The 20,475-nt window shown below is 36.6% G+C and overlaps 2 protein-coding genes across 8 annotated transcripts in view; one reads left to right on the forward strand and one right to left on the reverse strand.

The window, feature by feature from the left end:
* The window catches only part of ZZZ3 (zinc finger ZZ-type containing 3), a 63,715-nt gene extending 45,902 nt beyond the window's left edge, over positions 1–17,813 (forward strand). For 3 of the 7 annotated variants that reach the window (XM_030493908.1, XM_030493910.1, XM_030493909.1), the window contains exons 5-13: positions 934–1,081; positions 1,164–1,282; positions 1,571–1,645; positions 1,825–1,926; positions 3,278–3,373; positions 7,789–7,941; positions 11,408–11,542; positions 14,107–14,207; positions 14,570–17,813. In XM_030493908.1, the coding sequence (XP_030349768.1) occupies positions 934–1,081; positions 1,164–1,282; positions 1,571–1,645; positions 1,825–1,926; positions 3,278–3,373; positions 7,789–7,941; positions 11,408–11,542; positions 14,107–14,207; positions 14,570–14,714 (1,074 nt within the window). In that variant the 3' untranslated portion in view covers positions 14,715–17,813. The remainder of the gene's footprint in view (positions 1–933; positions 1,082–1,163; positions 1,283–1,570; positions 1,646–1,824; positions 1,927–3,277; positions 3,374–7,788; positions 7,942–11,407; positions 11,543–14,106; positions 14,208–14,569) is intronic. The other 4 variants (XM_030493911.1, XM_030493912.1, XM_030493913.1 and 1 more) reach the window with 3 other exon arrangements.
* Positions 16,975–20,475, reverse strand: part of AK5 (adenylate kinase 5) — a 91,441-nt gene continuing 87,940 nt past the window's right edge. The window contains exon 14 of the mRNA XM_030493915.1: positions 16,975–19,204. Coding sequence (XP_030349775.1) covers positions 19,094–19,204 — 111 coding nt within the window. The 3' untranslated portion in view covers positions 16,975–19,093. The remainder of the gene's footprint in view (positions 19,205–20,475) is intronic.

Consider the following 20,475-nt stretch of genomic DNA (forward strand, 5'->3'; position numbering starts at 1 on the left):
GAATTAATTTTGATAAGGAAACAATTTTATTTTCAAGCTTTAATAAAAACTAGTAACAGGGATACTGAAAAATGCTTAAAGCTTGAATGTGTTCTTGCTGCCACATCTACCAGTGGCAAATGTGCTTGACCTTCTAGTCTGGTAGCAGCATGTTGTATTTCAGTGAAGAATAAGTAGGTATTTTATGGCGCTCTTCTCCTAAGTTTGTTGACATCTAAGTTTAAAGAGAGATCTGATATAAATCCGTTGGTTTCAGTCGTTGTCTTTGCATTAGATTTTGAGATGAGTTAATGGCATGCATGATGTAATAGTGTTCCATTTGGTAATCATTGTACAGGGACATACTAATGATAGTTGGAGGTATCTGGTGTATTTTTGTCTCTAAATCAAAAGAATGATATTCATAAGGTTGACCTTTAAATAAAGTGCTGAGTTTTGCAACAGCTGTGTTCTAGGCAGAAGACAATGAAAGTGGTGTAAAATACAGGTTAGGTTTATCAGATGATGAAACTCAGAATCTTACAGTTCCCTGTGTTAAAAAAGGTACAAATCCTGGACAAACAATATGTTTAAACAAAATAAAAGATAGACAGTAGCAGATTTGGAAGTCAGAAGAATATAGTTGAATGACTGACTGAAGTCAACTGATTTCAACTGTGAAATACATGCTTTAAAGATTTATGCTCAATAAGCCATCATTGACCGTGCCGCTGCATATTTTATATGCACTGTTGTGTATTATTTTTGAAAGATATCTTCTCCTTAAAAAGACTGTGTGCTGCATGGCACTTGAAAAATTCTGATTTTGAATTCTGCTGTTAGCTAAAAAGCAGTATCAGGTTTTCATAACCTTTCAGGATTTGTAATTTTTTGTTTGGAGAGACAGCAGTTGCATTAAATATTGCTTTTCATTTCTCATTCTTGTTTTTTCAGGTTGATATGGGTCTTCCATATCCTCAGAGAGTTGTTCAGCTCCCTGAGATTGCGTGGGACCAATACACCACTAGCCTTGGAAACTTTGAGAGGGAATTTAAAAACCGAAAACGTAACAGTAGGAGAGTAAAGCTGATTTTTGACAAAGGTAAAAGGAAAGTGGGCATATGTTACAAGAAGGCAAAGATCAGTGTGGAGGTTTAATAATTCCTTTTTTGTGTTGCTTACAGTAGGTATACCTGCAAGACCAAAAAGTCCTTTGGATCCCAAGAAGGATGGAGAGTCTATTTCATACTCTGTCTTGCCTTTAAGTGATGGTCCAGAAGGTTCTACTAACAGTCGTCCACAGGTAGTTATTACAAAAGGAAAGATAAAATTTTACAAAAATAGGTTGTTTGTTTTTTTTTTTTTTAATATGGGGATGTGGATAATCCTAAATGTCACTTCCAACATTAATATTGGTGATGATGTTATTCATGTACTCAAATCGGAGAACTTACTTTGGGCAAATTTTCAAGTTTTCATGCATTTTTTTGGGTTTGGTTTTGGTTTTACTTAAGAAGGAAAAGGGTTAAAATCAAGTTATCGTAATTGTGTTTTTCTAAATACGTGTTCCATTTTATATACTATATTTAAGCAGATGATAAGAGGACGACTTTGTGATGAGACCAAACCTGAAACTTTTAACCAGCTGTGGACTGTAGAGGAACAGGTAAGAGCAAACTCTTCCATTTTGTGGCTGTAGTAACATGCATGAGAATAAAAACAAATTTTCTAATAATGTTTAAAGCACTTAGAATTTCAGAGTCACGTGTATGTAGATACTCATCTTTTGACAACTCATACCGCTACTAGGAAAGATATATTTATGTTTTTTCCTTGTTGATTTAGAAAAAACTGGAGCAATTGCTCTTGAAGTATCCACCGGAGGAAGTAGAGTCCCGACGGTGGCAGAAGATAGCTGATGAACTGGGAAATAGAACAGCAAAGCAGGTAACAAGTAAAACACTTTGAGAAGTAATCCCTTTCCTTGGCTTTTTTTTTTTTTTCCCCAAAGCTTTTTAGGCAGCACTAAGATTATATCCAGCTCTCTCTTCAACACCTAAGTGATTTATTTCTAATTTGAGGGTTTTTTCTGTCAGCACCCCTCCTCCCCCAATTCATAAACTGAGGGATTAAAAAAAAATAGGGTATATTTATTTTTTGTAATGTTCAAAAATAAAGCAATAGCAATTATTTTTCTAGGAAAAACATTTGACTGCTTGGGCATCGTTTGAGTGCTTGTACTGTGATAAAAGTGATGTCAGTCACTGTGTCTTAGCAGTTGATACAGATTCATTGAAGATTTATTTGTAGATGTCTGGTTTTTTAAATAGCAATAAGTGAAATCCAGTATCTTATTAGTAATCACTTTTTCTTAAAAATGTAACAGCAAGGCCTGCATTTCACTAGTAAATATGTGACTCTTGATCTCAAATATGGAATTTTAAAGGTGCTCCAAAGCCCATGACAAAGCTGCCAGACTTAGATGTTGATTAGATTTTGACAGCTTGCATTTAATTCTATATGGTTAGTGACACCAGCTGTTCTCAGGTTGAGTTACACTGGAGTGCAGAATTTCCTGCACTTCAATACTGCAGAATGGGCAGACGTGTGAATACTCACAGACGGAAGAATTAGTTCTGTACTGGGGCAGAGATCCACAATAGGACACAGTTATGGAGTCACCAAGTATATCTGCATCTGACTTGTTGAGATTTTTCCCTTAAGTTAGATAATTTCACCCTTTTGACCAGAAGTTAAAAATGCCAATGTTCTGTGTTTAAAGTGTATTTTAATTTTTCCTGTTTCAGTTGTGTGCTTTCAGATAAAAATATACTTAAGTATTTCACTTTACAAGATTACCTCATCTCTGACCATATTTATACTTACAGGTATACCTCCATACCTGAAAAAATATATGCTTGCTTATTTTATAAATAAAATGTAGAAGTACTTTCTGTATGCTATGAGATTTTTCTGTCATTGTTAAGAAGGAGTAAGTTTAGCTTCAGCAGATTTCAAACTGCTAAAATTCATTCCGTTCTGTCACAATTTTTGCTAGATTTCCTGTGTACTTTTAAAAAATGCTATTATTTTTTCTTTGAAGTCTGCCTTTGAAGTGTCTGGAAATACTACAAAAGCAATATTATAAGATAGGTAATGGTTAGAGTACTTTGTTGCACAGTAGAAAATGAGGATTTCTTGTTCTTATATTCTGAACCAATGTAGCAATGCTGCAAAACTTAGAAGTGAAGACCTGTTACATTTCATCTGACACTCAATTGTCACGTTATTTTTCTAGGTTGCCAGTAGAGTGCAAAAATATTTTATTAAATTGACTAAAGCTGGTATTCCAGTTCCAGGAAGAACTCCAAACTTATATTTATATTCCAAAAAGGTGAGATAATATCACAGCAGAAATTCTGTGTTTCTTTTTCATTTGTGTGCAAACTTAGTCTAAATCATTACTGTCTTCAATAGATCTAACTCTTGATTAGTGCTTTCTTACAAGCTAGTTCCAACTTGCATGTATTTTTTACTTACTAAAGTAATCTTTTGCTTTTGCCATTTGCACTGTAGAGTGAGTTGGGTGTTATTCTAGTTTTACATCAACATTTGTTAATTATATATCTGTTGGATAATCTGGGGACATGAAGTGTCAGAAAAGAGAACATAGCAGTCAGATTGCAGGCTGAACTAGCAGGGTTGAATGATTGGTCTTAGTGTACTTTTTCCTCATTCTTAAGTTTACAGTACATGATCTAGAAGAGTATGAGAACTCTGTGGGAAGAGAATAAAAAGCCCTGTAATTCATGTTGTACAGTCATCTTCTAAAAATGTATAAGTGATCTAGCACAAGCATAGGCTTATGACTGATACGTCATGTTTTATTTTGATTTGCAACAGATACAGTTATTGAACTAGAATTGTCATAGAAATGACCATTAAAGTACAGTGTTTTTCCTGATCTTGAAATGGATGAGGAAAGAATATAGGCCTGAGAAATCTTAATTTGCAGAAGAAAAGACTAGAGTTCTGTTCAGACCAGTCATATATTTTGATTTAAATAATGTACTCTTGGGTACTAGTCATGTTTGAAGAGAGTAGTCTCAGGTTCTGTGGTGGCTTTGTTTTGTTCAGGGTTTTTTGTTACTGTTGTGTTTACAGATTTCTTTAAAACTTGTTAAAATGGCATTTTGTAGAGTAACACTACTTCTTTGCATTCAGGTGTCCATGATGTTTTCTGTTTAAGAATAGAGTAAGCCTTACACCGATTCTGAAAAAAGGCAATTTGCCCATTTAGTCCCGTGAAAGGTTGGGAAGAAAAGTTACTGCCAGAGGGGCCTGATACAAAATCTACCACATCTCATCTTTAATGATTTAGAATGTTACACGTCCCGAGTTGTCTCCTAGTACTGCAAACAATGAGTGCTTGTATCAGGGGCTTTCCAGTTTGCCATCCAGCATGGTAATGCCATTTTACTTTCATCAGGGTAGGATTTTACCCTACTATTCTGCTCTGTAAGCAGAGGCAGGGAAGGTGCAGACATGACTCTGTCTGCCACCTCTGTCTATTGGAAAAGTGCTTTTTGGCAGAAGAACCAAACAAACAGCTGGAAACATTGATACCTTAAATACTGTGGTGAGATTCAAGTGTCAGAGCTCTAAATTTCTGTGCAGTTTACTGTACTGTGGAGCTAATTTCAAAAGGAGTTGAAAATTTAGTTCTGAAAATTATAATCCTTTAAATTCTTTATGTCACCTTACCATTTTAAATGACCTTAGTCACATGTCTTTTCTTCTCTCCTCTTAGTTTTATTTGGAAAGACTGTTACTATGGAATGTGAGTAATGCTGCCAGGGAGCAGATCACTGTGTTTGAGAAATAGTGGGAATGCTTTATCAGTACCTGCGAGACATTTTAACCATATTTGTCACTAATTTGAAGAGTGATCCATAAAATTCTTAAACCCCACTGCTCAGGATACAAACACAGTATAACCAAGAGTGAAACATATTTTTTATAGAATCATAGAATGGTTTGGGTTGGAAAGGACCTTAAGATCATCTAGTTCCAACCCCCCTGCCATGGGCAGGGACACCTCGTACTGAACCATGTCGCCCAAAATTGTAGAATTCTTAACATTCTCCTACTACGATGGTAATGTTACTGTCCTACAGGCTTTTCTTAAGCTTATATGTAGACCAGATCTAATACTTACGTCTGTTTTCACAGTATGAGTCATATCCTTATTACCAGGTCATAAGAGTAAGGTCATTGTGCCCTGGTTTGTATTAAGGTAGCATCTCCATTTTATATTTGTATCTCACATAAGAAGAAAAGCAGATACAAAAATCAAACAAATAGCGTATGTGTGGGAATTGAGCTCTCAGTCTGCTAACATAGCTGTCTGCTCAGAGCACAGATAGACAGGCTGTGGTTATTCCCAAGTCTCCAGTGCAGATAACATAATGTGGCAGAAAGGAAACGCAAAGAGGTATTGGAAGCCTTGGTCATGCTTATGCTGTGCTTGTCCTTATTTTGATATTGAGTATGCATGTTTACGCTGTAAACTGCAGTATCTGCTTAATTGCCAATAATACAAGTATGAAGATTGGATACTATACTTCAAGCACGTATCTGTGGGAGAATGAAAACCATAGATAGATTTAATGTAAGTAATTGCATCAAAAGGGATGTTTCACAAGAAGGTTCTTGCATTTCTCCATTGGGATTACCCAGGAGGCTTTTTTTTAAATGGTTACTGAGGAGGTGAGAAGCCTATTCAGTTCGTGAATGTCCTGTTGAAGTTACTGTGTATATCTGCTCAAATGACATAATGTCTCTTCTGATAAGTGATACAGGAAATTAAACAGGATGCATCAGTTATTTTCCTGTATAACCTTTATCTACTATTGGCGAAAATAAAACCGAATCAGAGATTTAGGACTCTGTTAGTCAGTTCTTCAATTACAACTTATCATTTTCAAGGTAACGCTTATATAATATCATTAGTGCACCTGATTTTAAGCTTAATCCAGAAGACACATTTCCCACAGAAAAACCGATTATTTTAACTGTCTGCTTTTATGTAGCATTGCAGTTCATTCTTCAGCAGAATTATGTTAAAAAGAGAATCCAAATCCTCAATTAAATTCCTAGGTCACAACTGTATGCATAACTGCTACTATTTAAGTACAGACAGTTTTCCTTTCTCGATTTCCAGATTTACTATTGAGTGGAGATCTGTTTTCTGTTAACAGAAAATTCAAATCACTCTGTTAGCTCAAGCTGAAATACTGTCTAACCTTATAAACAGAATTATTTTGAGGGGGGTTGAAATCTTAAAGGAAACCAGAAAAGCAGCAAAAAACAGGAAGTCGGTGATCGTGAGGGACGTGGAAAAATTCTACACAATGGATAGTACGTCAGTCTTAGAAGAAAATGTTCATTTTTATTTCATGCAGTGTAGTTCTGCAGATCTGAGATACCAGCTTCCAATCATAACTACAAATTTCATCCCTTCCCCGAAGAGTGAATGGAGCTAGTCTCAATTCCTTGTTATACTTCTGTCTGCATAAGCTACATTCCATCGAAGATAATTCATGTACTATTTGCATTTACAGCTGTGCACAACTGTAATAATGCTATTTCCCTCTTTGGAGGTTGAATACCTCTTTAGAGATATATGGTTGTATTAGAATATAATAGGTTTGTAACTGATACAGGAACCTTTGGGATAAAAAGTCTTGCATAAAGAGAAAAAGCCTTAAGTTACTGCAAACATTCCTTATGCTTTATCTGTGTGACAGAAGCTAGACACAGTGTAAGACAAGCCTCTCTCATGATTTAAAAAACCCCACTTTTCATGCTTCTGGTTTTTGATTCACACTGTTTTCTTTAAATTGAGGAACGTAAGATTTGACATTTAAGATGTCAAAATGCTGGTCTGGAAAGTAGCTAAGTAAAAAGTTGAGTCAGTTTCATTCACCCTAAATTCTTCTTTTTTGATATTTAATATTCTTCCATGGGGAATAAGTAATGGGGGCTGAGTGCCTTTAAGTAATCTATTTTAAAACTGCCGTGCGTGCTACACCTTCAGACAGCATTAAAGTTGAAAGGTTTTAGATATACACTAATGGAGTAATTTATCTCGTCTAACGTTTTTTAGGTTCCTTTTCCAGTCAGTGGCAATGAAAAAGAATCTTCAGAGAGCAATTCTTTCTTTACTCTTACGAACCTTTTAGGAAAGGAATGAATTGCCTTTTCTCTCCCTGGACTAGGAAAGAAATCCGGTCAATTAGCCTAGACTTAGATTTTTCTAAGGCACAAATTAACGTAAGAAGTTGATGATTAGTATTGACTGGCCTCTTGGATCTTAGACCTGTGCAAAGCTACTTCTTTGTTTAGTTTCACATTCGCGCCATTCATGACTCTTGGAAGTCTTCAGATATCTTTGCACTTTAGTTCTCAGTCTTCAAAATTGTAACAGATTTATTTTCTGTTTTTCTATTGTTGTCAGTCTCATTTGTTTAGTGGTAGTGCTTTTATGGTAAGGGCTCTTTCTTATTGCATTCGATAAAAAACAGTGCACCAAAGAAGTGTTGCTCTGTTCATCCGATTTCACTTGTTAGGGGGGAGAAAAACTCTAGCTGTGTGAGCCTCTGATATAGAAGTTTAAGTAGAAATAATTGAAAAGGTGATAGACCGTTTAGTGCAAAAGAGCAAATTTCTGGCAACGTTTTACCAATGAGGATTACTTAAATAGTAGCCAAGGAATGTTTTTAAAAATATATCATTTTTTCACTGTAGTCATCAAGTAGACGGCAGCATCCTTTAAATAAACATCTTTTCAAACCTTCAACTTTCATGACATCTCATGAACCTCCAGTTTATATGGATGAAGATGATGACAGATCCAGTTTTCACAGCCATATGGATACTGCAGCAGAAGAGGAAGTATCGGTATGTCATTTAAATCAGTCAGAGAATGTCTTGCTTACTGTCATTTTAACTTGTTTAATGAATAATATGAAGATTAAACACCTTTGCCATAAAATAAATATGATCAAGTCAGCGTTAAATTGTGGTAAGATTCATTAGACATTTTGAATTGTAAATACATCATTTGTATAATGGCCTCCAATTGCAGAAAAATTAGTCCAAATCAGAAAAAGAAGCATGGAAAGGAAGGAGTAAACATTTTGGTCCTGAAAGAACTCTAAAAAGTTTTAGTTACATATTTTCAAAAAGTGATTTGACATGAGATAGGTTTGAAAATCATATGAACTCTGTAGTTAAGATTCTGATTAAAGATGTGTTTCAGAAGAGTTACACAGAGCTCTGCTGAAATTTGAATGCTCTTGGCATCGTTTTTTGTCTTCCTTCACTAGCTGAATTAATTATGGACTTTTTAAAAATCTGCTTCAAAGCATGAACTAACAGACTGAGTTGTCAATCAGCAAGCAGATTTATGTGTTTTATAGGCAAATTCTAGTAGGCATCCTAACCCAATATATTGTTACATCGTGTTCCACTTTCCTGATTTATCACATTTAATAATACTACAAGAATTCAGATATATGTCTTTCCCACTTACATACAGAATCATAGAGGGACTATATCCTACTGGTAGGATGCTGGGTAAGTTTCACAGCTGGTGTGAATCACTGTGGCTTTACCATGCTTAGACTGAAGTACCTGACTTGTTGAATAATTTTTTGGTGTGTGAGCTTAGTGACATCTTACGTGTGAAAAGCTTGTTGCATAACAGAAGTACTAAGGCCACCCAGTAGAAGTCTATTTGTTTCCTTTAGTGACTTTTTTACACACACTGCATAGTCTTCCTTAAGTTATGAAATTTGCTCATCTGTTACTCAGTCTTAAATCCCATCTTCACTCACATTCTGTATTCTCTGTCGGATGGTCTTTTGGTTCATCTATAGACATTTCAGGTAATATTTCAATAAGAACCTTAAAAGGGCTGAAAAGAAAAATGCCTATTAGAAGAGATGCAGGTTACTGTTATTTATCTCAGTGGAACTGGTTTTGAGCAAACATTTCTTTGTTCTGTATTGTTTTTAAATACCTATTTTCTGACTGTTCTGAATATTTTCCTAAAACATTTTGCTTTTGCCATGGTGTCCTAACTCCATTAAATATGACGCCATAAATCAGCTGGGATTTATTTTAATTTCAGTAGAAGTTGCTGGTTTACATTTTTGCAGTGATAATGGTGGTAATGGTGGACTTGTCCCATCCCACCCACCACCCCCCTGGGTTAAGCTTTTCTCTCTTCTTTAGTGCAGCCTTTCCAGCTGGATATTTTTGTGCCTTGCAGTAATGTGTATAAAGACACAGGTGAGCTCAGTTACCAAAGAGATCCCCATTATCAGTGCAAAATAGAAGCAATTTGGAAGAAAAAGGAGATAATGAACTATATTCAAAACGAATGTACAGGATTCACTTCTAATGTTAAAAGTCAGGTCTCTTAGTGACAGTCACTGTCTTAGAGAAAAATACTTTGCATCAGCATGGTGGAGAAGAGATTCAGCGTAGCAAGAAAATTATAGGAAAGGTTTCCTTTGACTTCTTTACAGTGGAAGTACCACTGTAAAGGCCATTCCCTTGTAAAGACAAAAGATTTTGCCTGGATATTGTCAGTCAGATTGACTGGCATAACCATTCCTGCAAAGTTGTTTTAGTATAAATGAGTTATTTCCAAGGAAAGATCCTCTGTTCTCAACAGAGTGAATTTACTTTTCTGATTACTGTATTTTGTGAGTAGTCTAGTTATTCTAGAACACAACTACTTAGTATTCCAGAATGAAGTGTACACACAAGGAGCTATTCAATATATAGTTATTTTGTGTCAGGCAGGTTTTCTGAGAAAAACCTTTGAGATTTGCATGGAAATTGAATCCCTGTCTTATATTAAGAGAATGTAGGTTATCACCACACAGTTTAATCATGTCACTTATCCTTGATTTTTTTTAACATTTAGTCCTTTATATACGTTCATAATTACAATTAATAATTGATAAGGCCTTTCGAAATTTAGCCCTAAAGAGCAAGTCTCTTTCCCTCATTTCATTTAATAAACTTACTAAATAATACAGTTTCTTTAATCGTCACAGATTTGTAAAAAGAAGTTGAAATTATGTGTATAGGCTACATTAAAAGAATTTTGATTACTGTCTTGTAGTTGTTTTCCATAATGGAACATTCCTATCGGTATAGGATCTGCAAACTGCTCTACATCAATAAAGACTTGTCATCTTTGAAAACAGCTGGCATCTACCAAGTACAGCTGCTACAATTAAATAGCCATCTTGAAATGGGCATCTGAATTAGAATGAAAGCTGCTGCCTTCTAACATTGAGGTCTTCAAACTTTGTTGAAGAAAAATGCATGAGAAAAAGCAGAAATGGCATGTTTCTTTTAAGAGAGAACCATTTGTTGTAAATCTCTGGCAAAGTTGTATGTGCCAGCCAGTAAGGAGACAAAATTTTTCATGATTTAGCAAAAATAGCCATCTATTTTCTTAAGCTATTAAGAGACAGCATGAAGTAAAGGGATGAAGGAGTTGGATAACTGAAACTCGTACTCTTCCAGTCATGGAATGATGCTTCTTGTCACTTTTTATTCTTACAGGTAAAGGTGAGAAGTTAATATTGTTGAGATTGACTGTCTTAAAATAAAAAAATACATGTCATGGGTGCTTGATATTGACTTGATTTATGGATCTTTTAAAAATCTGAGTTTGTGTAAAAATTCTTAAAACTGTAAAAAGTTTTTGGGTGTCATTTGTTTTTAATATTTTCACATCTTAGAAGGTACATCAGAACAGTGATCGTAACTATCCTTAAATTAATATTATTCCATACCATTCCACAGAATAGTAAAAAGAAAGAGCAATTAACTTTGATAAAACTGACCTGAAATTCCAGTTCTCAAGTATAATATCTGTTGCCAAGCATTTTAAACTAAAATAAACAAAAGCTAAGACTTCTACTACAGCTGCCATTTCACCCACAATGTATGGACAAGTCGATTATATGCAAACTGCAGTTAGGCATCTAATCATCTCATCTAATGAGAAGAAAACCTGGAATTAGTCAGGCACTGCTCTCTCTTTTACTACAGCTGAGCTCTTCGCCAGAAGCAGCTTGTTTGTAGGATAATGTGGTCTTTGTTTTAATGCAAATAATAAAGTATAAATAATAAAAAATAAAGCGTAAATTAGCTATATGTGCTGTTTTGTGCTAGGTTTTAAAAAATAATTGCCCAATAGATTTCTTAGTTAGGATATATTGCCAGCATTTTCTTAAAGGTTATTAATTATACATAGGGATTTATGGGATGTGTGTCTTACTAGTTATTACAGTCTTAAAGTAAAGAATGTTTCTCATTTTTCTTTAACCATGAACAGGATGAAGAGAGTATTCCAATAACATATCGAGAGTTACCTGAGTACAAAGAACTGTTAGAATTTAAAAAACTGAAGAAACAGAAACTCCAGCAGATGCATGCAGAGAGTGGATTTGTGCAGCATGTGGGATTCAAGGTGAGTTTAAGAGATGTTCTTCTGCTACTCAGTGGATTGTAAATTTTTTCAAAGATGACATGGTTTGGATTTCCTAAAACGGCTTTGTTTAATATAGCATGTTTGGTTCCTTGGTTCTTGTTCACTGTGTCTGCTTTTCCTCCTATTTTTTAATAAAACTCCCTTTTTCTCATAGCTCAGGTTTCCCTGAATTTCCATACTGATATGGTATGGAAATGAATAAGCGTGCTGTCTTTTCCTCATTTCTGTTATGAAAACACAACTCTAGAGCCCTGTTAAATCATTAAAGAATTTGATTTGACACTACACTCTGTTTTGACAGTGATTCATTGATGGTAATTCTCTGATTATCATTTTGCCTCCAGCTGAGGCCAGAGGAAGGACAGAGATTTTGAATCAGAACAGTAATAGATTAATTTGTTTGTTTTGTAGCAACTTCCCAGTTCTATCAAGTAATAACTTGCAGAAGTTGAAGCAAGGACACGAAACAATGGTTATGTGAAACGAAGAAAATAAACGTAAAGTTAAAATAATGTGTTGTCCCAGTATCAACCATTGATAGGCTGCATGAAAGAAAGGACATTCTCTAAACTATATTTTCTAGTTTGCAAGGGATTTTCTGTGTAACTGGTTGCTGTGTCGGAACAAGTTCTTCAGCTGGTCTAGTGTTATGCAGCAAGATTTTTTTTTTTTAATACCCATTTATATAAGAATGCAAAGTTACTCTTTTTAAATTTCAGTTCAGAATGACTGGAAAATTAAGACAGCCTTGTCAGTTGATATTGACAGACTTAATCATGTTGTTAGACCACCAGGGTGCTCTTTATTTTTGCTATCTTGTTTTTCAATTTGGGCAGATAAAAAGAGTGAAGTTTTAAGGCAGATCAGACTCCTGAGTAACAAACTAGTTGCTTTGCTAAAACTCTGAAAGTAAATTAGCATTATGCAGTGTAAGCATTCAAAGTTTGAGAAGTTTCTTTGCAATCTGAATTTGATTTTTTTATGCATTATAGTAAGCTATGAAATTACATAATTATATGCTCTTTTCCCTCAGGAGTGCTGCCTTGCTCAGTCCACGGGCTGGATGCAGCTCACCTAATCAGCAGACATTCAGAACACTTGGTTCTGCGTGGCCTTCAGCCTCATTTACTACACATTATTCAAACTTTACTTTGAATAATGAATTATTGAATCCCTTTTGGGCTTTTTATGGCTTTCATTGCTGCAATATCACTTAGCAAATTTTTTTTTTTCCCTTAGGAAATGAAAGGCATGGTGTTATTTCTGTTTCATGGGGAAAGGGAAGCTGGAGCACAGAAATTAAGATCAAGGGTTTCCACTGTCTTGGTTCTCAAATTGAGATAACTGGAACCAGCTGGTTTTGTTTTTTATTTCAAGTATTTAGCATTATTCTGAAGTTGATGTTTTCAGAGAACAGTTCTGAGTGTGCTTAGTCCCTCATTATCAGCCCTCAAACTCTGAAAGCCATCTGTGGAAGGAAGGGATGCAGCTGTATCCCCTTACAAACAGATCTGTGTGTAAGGTGTTTGTAACCCTGAGTGGCCTGGAATGAGCTTTGTGCAAGTGGGTTTTACAGATGCTGCGGGAGAACTTCAGGTTCTGGAGGAGGATGAGCTATGGGAGGACAGGGAGATATCCCACATTTTCAGGCCTGTCTCTGCAGCACCTCTTCATAGGTGAAGAGTTCCCTTGCCTCCAGGTCCCATTTCCCAGGTTTCCTTTTTTTTTTTTTAATCAAATACTCTTGCATTTCTATCCCTATTCTCTATCATCTCATGAATTTTCCATCCAGTCTTGATGTTTTGTTTGTGTTTTCTTTCCTCCTCTTCATGCCACACTCTTCTTGCACTTAGCTGCTGTTGTGTTGTCCCTGATTCATCTTGGGGGATTAGTTCTCGCCTTCTTGCTCAGCTTTAGTTTTAGACTTCTGTTCCCTTCCCTGAACATGTTCTCCTGCTTCCTTCCCAGCCACCTGGCTTTTTGTTCCAGCCCACCTATAACGTGTTGTTAAATCTCCCAAGTCTGAAAGGGCATCAGTATGACCTGTCATGTCCTGATGGGCAGCCCATCAGCAGCCTCCCAACAAGCAATACTGGTCTAGTCCTACTGCTTTTTTCTGCCATGGGAAGTGGATCTATAGTTAGACATTTCCTACAGTTGGACATAAGCTATGGAAACATCACATTCATATGCTGTGTCAAAGCAGTTTTTACAACCACATGAGAATAAGCAGTGACTGCAGGCAGGACCAGGTCTGCTTCTGTTGAGCAGGAGGATAATGTCAACATGGAGCATTTGGGGAGTGGGACACAAAGCAAGAATAAAATTCATCAAACCTCAGGGCTCCAGAGGGCCTCTGCTAGAGTGTGAGGACTTCTTCATCCAAAACACATTATGGTCTGTGGTGAGGGGAATTCAGCTGTGTGGGCTAGCAGTAACTGACCTACATACAGGTCTTTCTATATGGAGTGTTGGTGTGCACTGTTAGTAATGTAAGTGGTTACAGTTGCTGTTTCTTCAGTGCTCTTCCATCTGCTTCACAGTGCGATAACTGCGGAATTGAACCTATCCAGGGTGTTCGGTGGCACTGCCAAGACTGCCCTCAAGAAATGTCCTTGGATTTCTGTGATTCTTGTTCTGACTGGTGAGCAGCAAACGCTTCTTACTTGTTTGTAATTAGCTTGAATCTTTTGATGTGGCTTAATTGCTATGTATGTTGGAAATCTTTGCTCCAGCATAGACACGTATCCTGTGTTGGCTAAAGCGGAAGGTACTTTCGCCTGTATTTGTGGGAGGCACATTTTGTAACATATTCTGGATGTATAAATTCTTTTTCTTAATACAGTGGACAGGTTTGAGACTGTTGAATAGCAGGGGAAATTACGCTTTATGAATTAATTGGTATCAAATTTGGTATGAATCTATTAATATGATCACTGTTTCTGAAAGTTAGAGATAAGGAAAATTATTGACTTTTAAACTGTTATCTTTTTCTTTCCCTTGCAGTCTGCATGAAACAGAGATTCATAAGGAAGATCATCAGTTAGAACCTATTTACAGAGCAGAGACATTTTTAGACAGAGACTACTGCATGTCCCAGGGCACCAGTTACAATTATCTTGACCCAAACTACTTTCCAGCAAATAGATGACATGGGAAGCAGATCTACCATCTTGGGCTTACTATTCTCTTTGAAAAATAACAATGGCACCATTGTTAGTTCTGTGCACATTTTGGAAAGACTCTGCTTTCCCTGAAATGTCGCTCACAGCATGACAGCTTCCTGGGTGTACTTGTCAAACTACAGCTTTGAGCTGTCATGGTTCTAGATCACTGAACAGCAGCTGAACATTCCTAGTGTGCAGAAGGTTTCACTGGGAGAGTTTTCTTTCACCACGTTAGTCATTTTTAGGTGGTGAATCTAAACACAAAAGAAAAACATACAAAAGGGTGAGCCAGAAATGAGAGCACACATTAAAGATAGAGTAAATTCCAAAGGCTTTGAAGAACTTGGTTATAATGAGATCCAGAGGAGATGAAGTATTTATATAAAAACAGTTTAGTAGCTTGCAGTTTTGTTGTGAAATAGTTTTCAGCACAGTAACTGACTTCTTTAGGCAAGGTTTTAACCAATGACAGTGTTTGCTTCTAGGATGTACTCTAAAAACTGCTCACTGTCTCGGCGATGGTTGGTTACAGGCCTTTATTAAATCGGAGCTGCTTAATCACATCAACTTCCAATTTCTTTTAATTTTGGTTGGGTTTTTTTATTTTATTTTTTTTAAACCACAACAAACTCTATTTACCAACAGTGAAGCACTACAGGGGGCAACTGTGGCATTGCTTCCTTAACCAGCTCATGGTGTGTGAATGTTATAAAATTGTCACTCAGATATATTTTTTAAATGTAATGTTATATAAGATGATCATGTGATGTGTACAAAATATGGTGAAAAGTGCCAGTGGTAGTAACTGTGTAAAGTCTCTAATACTCAACATTAACTCCTTTAAAATAAAATACACAGCCTTCTGCCTCTGTATTTGGAGTTGTTAGTGCAACTCATCAAAGAAAACTGCCTAATATAAATCATATATATGGTAATAATTTTTCCTCTTTTGTAGTCTGCACAAGATCCATGAAAGATTGTATTTTTATTACTATTTAAACAGTGATTAAATTTAGCCTGAGCAGTGAGCAAGGGTTCACATGCATTCTTTTATACTGCTGGATTTTGTTGTGCATCATTTAAAACATTTTGTATGTTTCTTCTTATCTGTGTATACAGTATGTTCTTAAATAATGTTCAATTGTCAGGAGAACTGTGAGAAATAAACTATGTGGATACAGTCTGTTTATATATAGAATGCTTGCTGTGACTTCCTTTCTGTGTAGTTCCGACTTTTTAATCAAGATGGAAAACAGTCAAAGGACATTTTAATACATCATCCAAACAGTCACTGTGCAGCCCTGCGAGATGCCCAGTGCCCTCCTCTGCTGTCCATTTCGCTGGGAGCTGGTGGTGCTCTGCGCCTACTAACACCCGCCTCGCCTTTGCAGCGTTAGCGTTCTAGTTTTACTCGTACCTTACGCGCAGACTGTTCTTTTTCAGATGGCAGAAACCCCAGATTTCAGTAGCCTCGGGACGCTGTATGCCATTGTCTGAGAAGCTTTGTAATTATTGTGACATATTTTAGTTAATATATTTTCTATCGAACTGTATAGCTTGTGATTCAGAAACACTTGATTATTTTATAACTGTAAGAGACTTCCAGTTGCTTTGAAACTTGAATACTCAGAGTAATGAGCTAGAGAAGAAACTAATTTGACTTAAAGAGATGGCAATAAGAAGGATAATTGGCTGGCTGCATCTAAATACTTTAAATATAAATTGATCAGAATTAAGTTTTGCAATACTTTTAGGTGTAGTTATTTTTTGCTTAAATAATTCAAAGCATTTAATCTGTTTAGAAGGTAATACAGTACAGTTGCTAAGACACTGAGCAGGTATCATATGTAAACATCTCACGTATCTAATATACTTAGATAAATTTAATAAATCCTAAAAAATACAACACAGAAATTCACAGGATGTATTTTAGTTTTCAGTTGGAAAAGATACTGCTCTGAGAGGCTCTCTAGTACCTAAAGCATGTGCTTGTCTCACCGTTCATGCTGTTCATAGGAAGCTAGAGTTGGGGAAGGTGTTTATCAGGGAGAGAATCTGTGGAAATACTTGTTTTCTGTTGATACCCTGAAAAAAATGGTTGGATGAGAATAATGAAAGTGCATTAGTGAAAATGTTCAGTCATCAATTTAGGATAGCTTGGGAAGAACGGCAAGACATGGTGTAATTCGAATGAGTTTGGAAGCAGAAGGAGAATTTCAAGTCTGAATCACCCAAGCAAAGAAGTGTCTTGAATAAGTCCTCTTTTTATTGACTATGTATAAATATTTGTATTTTCATATGCATGCATATACAGCTATTTCTCTTGCATACATAATGAACATACACAAATAGATACCTAATGCACATACACCCAATCAAGCATGGGAATTTTTGTTTTTTCCATAGAAAAAACCAGAAGAAGCAGAAAGAAAAATTAAAACTGAAACTGTATGCTTTGTAATTTGATTTAAAAAAAACCAGAGGATTAGCAGCTGATGTTGCCTGTGTTCCCATCCCACACAAGTATGGTACTCCACACTTTTTAACTTATATTGTAATTACAAGTAATAAAAAATACTCCAGAACACCTACACAGATGAATTTGCAACTTCATGGTAACTCCAGAGTATTTTCCTGGTTTTTGAGACAGAGTATTTTACTTCATTTTTTTTGGCAAAATACTACAACACTGCAGCACACAGCTGGTGGTGCTTCAAGGCTCGGTTTAGAAACACCAGCCTTCTTCAGCTGATGCATTCTCAAATTCTCTTCCTTAAAGCTGTTGTACTGCAGGTGTTACAGGTCACTTGATGGCACTGGTGGAGCTGGAGAAGCACTTCTAGAGCATCAGTGGTAAAACATAGGCTATAAAAGGACCCAGGAAAGAAGGAACATCCAGGATATGAAGTCAGTCCCTTACAAATAATTGAATTAGCATTTACAGGGCAAATGCCAAGGAAGAGAAAGGAACCAGAAGAATGTGCCCTGAATGGAAAAAGGACATACTCTGTAAGCATGCCGATTTGAGCGCTATTTTCAAGTCATGTACTGTGCTTTGAAAAGGATTAAACCCACATATACTGTAACAAATCATTACTCCTCCTTTTTGTACGTTTTATTTGTATTATGTCTTCATTACAAGAAAGGTAACTTCAAAAATACAAATCTGCCGCATAAAGTACAACATTGACAGTAAGAGCAGTCATGCAGCCCACTTCAGCTGTGCGTTCATCCAGTAGATCCAGTAAGAGGATGCAGTTACTTCACAGGAATGTCAAACAAGCTTTTATTTAGCTATCAGTATACCAAAGAAACCACAATACTTTGGTTAACCAAATGGAAATACGATGTGACTATTACAGACTTCTTTGCAAATATTACAGATAAATGGCTTACTAAAGGTGCAAGCAAAATGAACCAAATCACCCATGATGGTTTCCTATTTTGTTACCTTTTCATTTCCCTCCCCCCTCCCAGTTTTGGCGATGCTAGTACAAGACAACAGATGATGAGCTGAATTTTGCATTTGAAATACTTCCCATGTAAGATTTAAAGGAACCTTCATACATTCTGGCTCATAGTCAACTTTATATGTAGACTTAATACAGTAAAACTGCTGTTGATATGGGTAGGATTGCACATTTAACTACACAATACAATCATCATTTTCACCTCAGCTCACAAAACTGGGAAGTTGGCGTTTATAATACCTTACAATTCCCAGCACAAGACAAGTTGTCCCAGAAATGGTGTCTGCTCCACAGTAATGGATAGACAGGCTTCCACAATATTTAGTAGTGTCTTCACCTTCAGTTAATTTTTCTGCTGCTTGTTGCAATACAGTGTTCTGGGGACATGTGAAAAGTTTATTTTAACTTCCAGCTTGACCGATTCCAGCTGTCTCGCAGCTGGGTGTAACAGAGAACAGAGTTGAGTCTCTGAAGCCCAAAAACAAGCTAAGTGACACCACAAAAATTAATACTGTTAATTAAAATAATAGCCAATGGGAAACTTGTATGCAGCAACCTTAATATGCTAAACGGTGAGTGAGGTGGCTGAGGAGCTCGCTGTGGCCAGGCACTGTCTGATTTCCAATCAAACGAATGAGATAGATACAAACCAGAGCTGCTGTTCATGCTGCTTTTAACCCGTGAAGAGCAAACGACCAATAAAACAAGTTACGGTTCTTAGAGTTAGCACACAGACCACTCCATTGAGTGCGCTGTCGGAACAGAGGAAAAAAGATTTCACCTAAAAGAACATACCACATGCACAAATCCAGATACCTCTCGAGAAAGCAGTATTGCTTTGAACAGCATTTTAGTCATGACTGTCAAGTGCCTGTGAGGCTGCGAACACACCTTTACTGTGTTTCTGTGGGATAACAAAATGCTGCCTCTTCCTTGTTCAGAAAAGAGTCAATGGTCTTGCAGATGTCCAGAAAAACCTCCTCCTGTGTTCCTTCTGCATCAACCTGTAGAGCAGACAAAATACATTAGTTTTGATTAAGATACAAAGAATTATTTCAGAATCTAAACTGGCACCAAAAAACAGTCCAATATAAAATAAAAGTCCTTCTGTTTCATGTTATAAGCATTCCAATGCAGAGGAGCAACTTCCATAAACCGAATTATTCACTGTGTTTCCACAGATTCATGTAAGAAGGTTCTGTAGGTTCCATCGCCTGGAGCAAAGTTCGTGAATCAAATGGGGGAGCTTAAGCTCCTTCCCCTAAGTACTCACGTTTTAAAGTGAAATTACACTTCTGATATACAGAACAGTTTCAAAAGATATTTAGCAACTATTTCAATATTTAATACCCTTCGAAAGAAACCTAATAGAATAACTTTGGTATCATACCATTAATGACATGAATAGCACCAACTGGTTAATTTGTCATCTAAAGGGTCGGGGTATGCAATGCTTTGATGACCTAAAAGCTTTCAGGTGGCAGTAGCTTGTGTTCCTGTGCATTTGTACTTGCAGGCTTGAATTAGTTCTGGTTTTATGATGAGCTTTGGGCAACACATGTTTTATAGGGGCACTGGTTTTGTTGTACAAGAATTTGCTTTCATTGAAGACAGTTTTTTCTCCAACACCCCAAGGATTCTGTTTTGGCCAGAGATTGTCCAGGCTGTTCCAAGTTACTTTTTGCGACTGGACTTCAACAAAACCAAGACCAATTTATTCTCTTATGCTGAGGAAGACAGAGCTGCACTTTAGCAAAGAGGAACAAAGTTTGTAGCCAATACTACTTCTGTGTGTTCTGTGGAAAACATAATTTAGCACCAGGGTTTTCTGAACAATGAGTTTCATGTTCATCCTGTGCAGTGACTGCCATGCAGGTTGTTACTTGAGGAAGGAGAGGTGTCTTTTGCCTTTGCAGTAGTGACACAAGAAGCTTTCATGCTGGCTGCATACACCACGCAGATCGCATCTGCTCATTGTCCAGTTCTTCTCAAAAGCCTGGTGAAAGCCTTGATTCTTTACCCAGAAGCAAGCTTCCTCTCTGCTTCTCCATGCTCAGTCTTTTGTGCGTGCATGCCATGGAGTTTGCACACATTTAAATGGACCCATGAGAACTTTGCTAAAGCCTATTCTGAACTGTGCGCTGCATTTTCATCTCCAAGTTGCTGACTAAGACACCAGACAAGTGCAGTGTTTGAAGGAGACATTCCTGACCATCATGCTTTCTGACACCTCTTTGTTCTGCAAGAGACTAAGAGGAGTTTCAAACTTCAAGAA

This window comes from Strigops habroptila, chromosome 8 (assembly GCF_004027225.2).
Source record: "Strigops habroptila isolate Jane chromosome 8, bStrHab1.2.pri, whole genome shotgun sequence".
Taxonomy (NCBI): Eukaryota; Metazoa; Chordata; class Aves; order Psittaciformes; family Psittacidae; genus Strigops; species Strigops habroptila.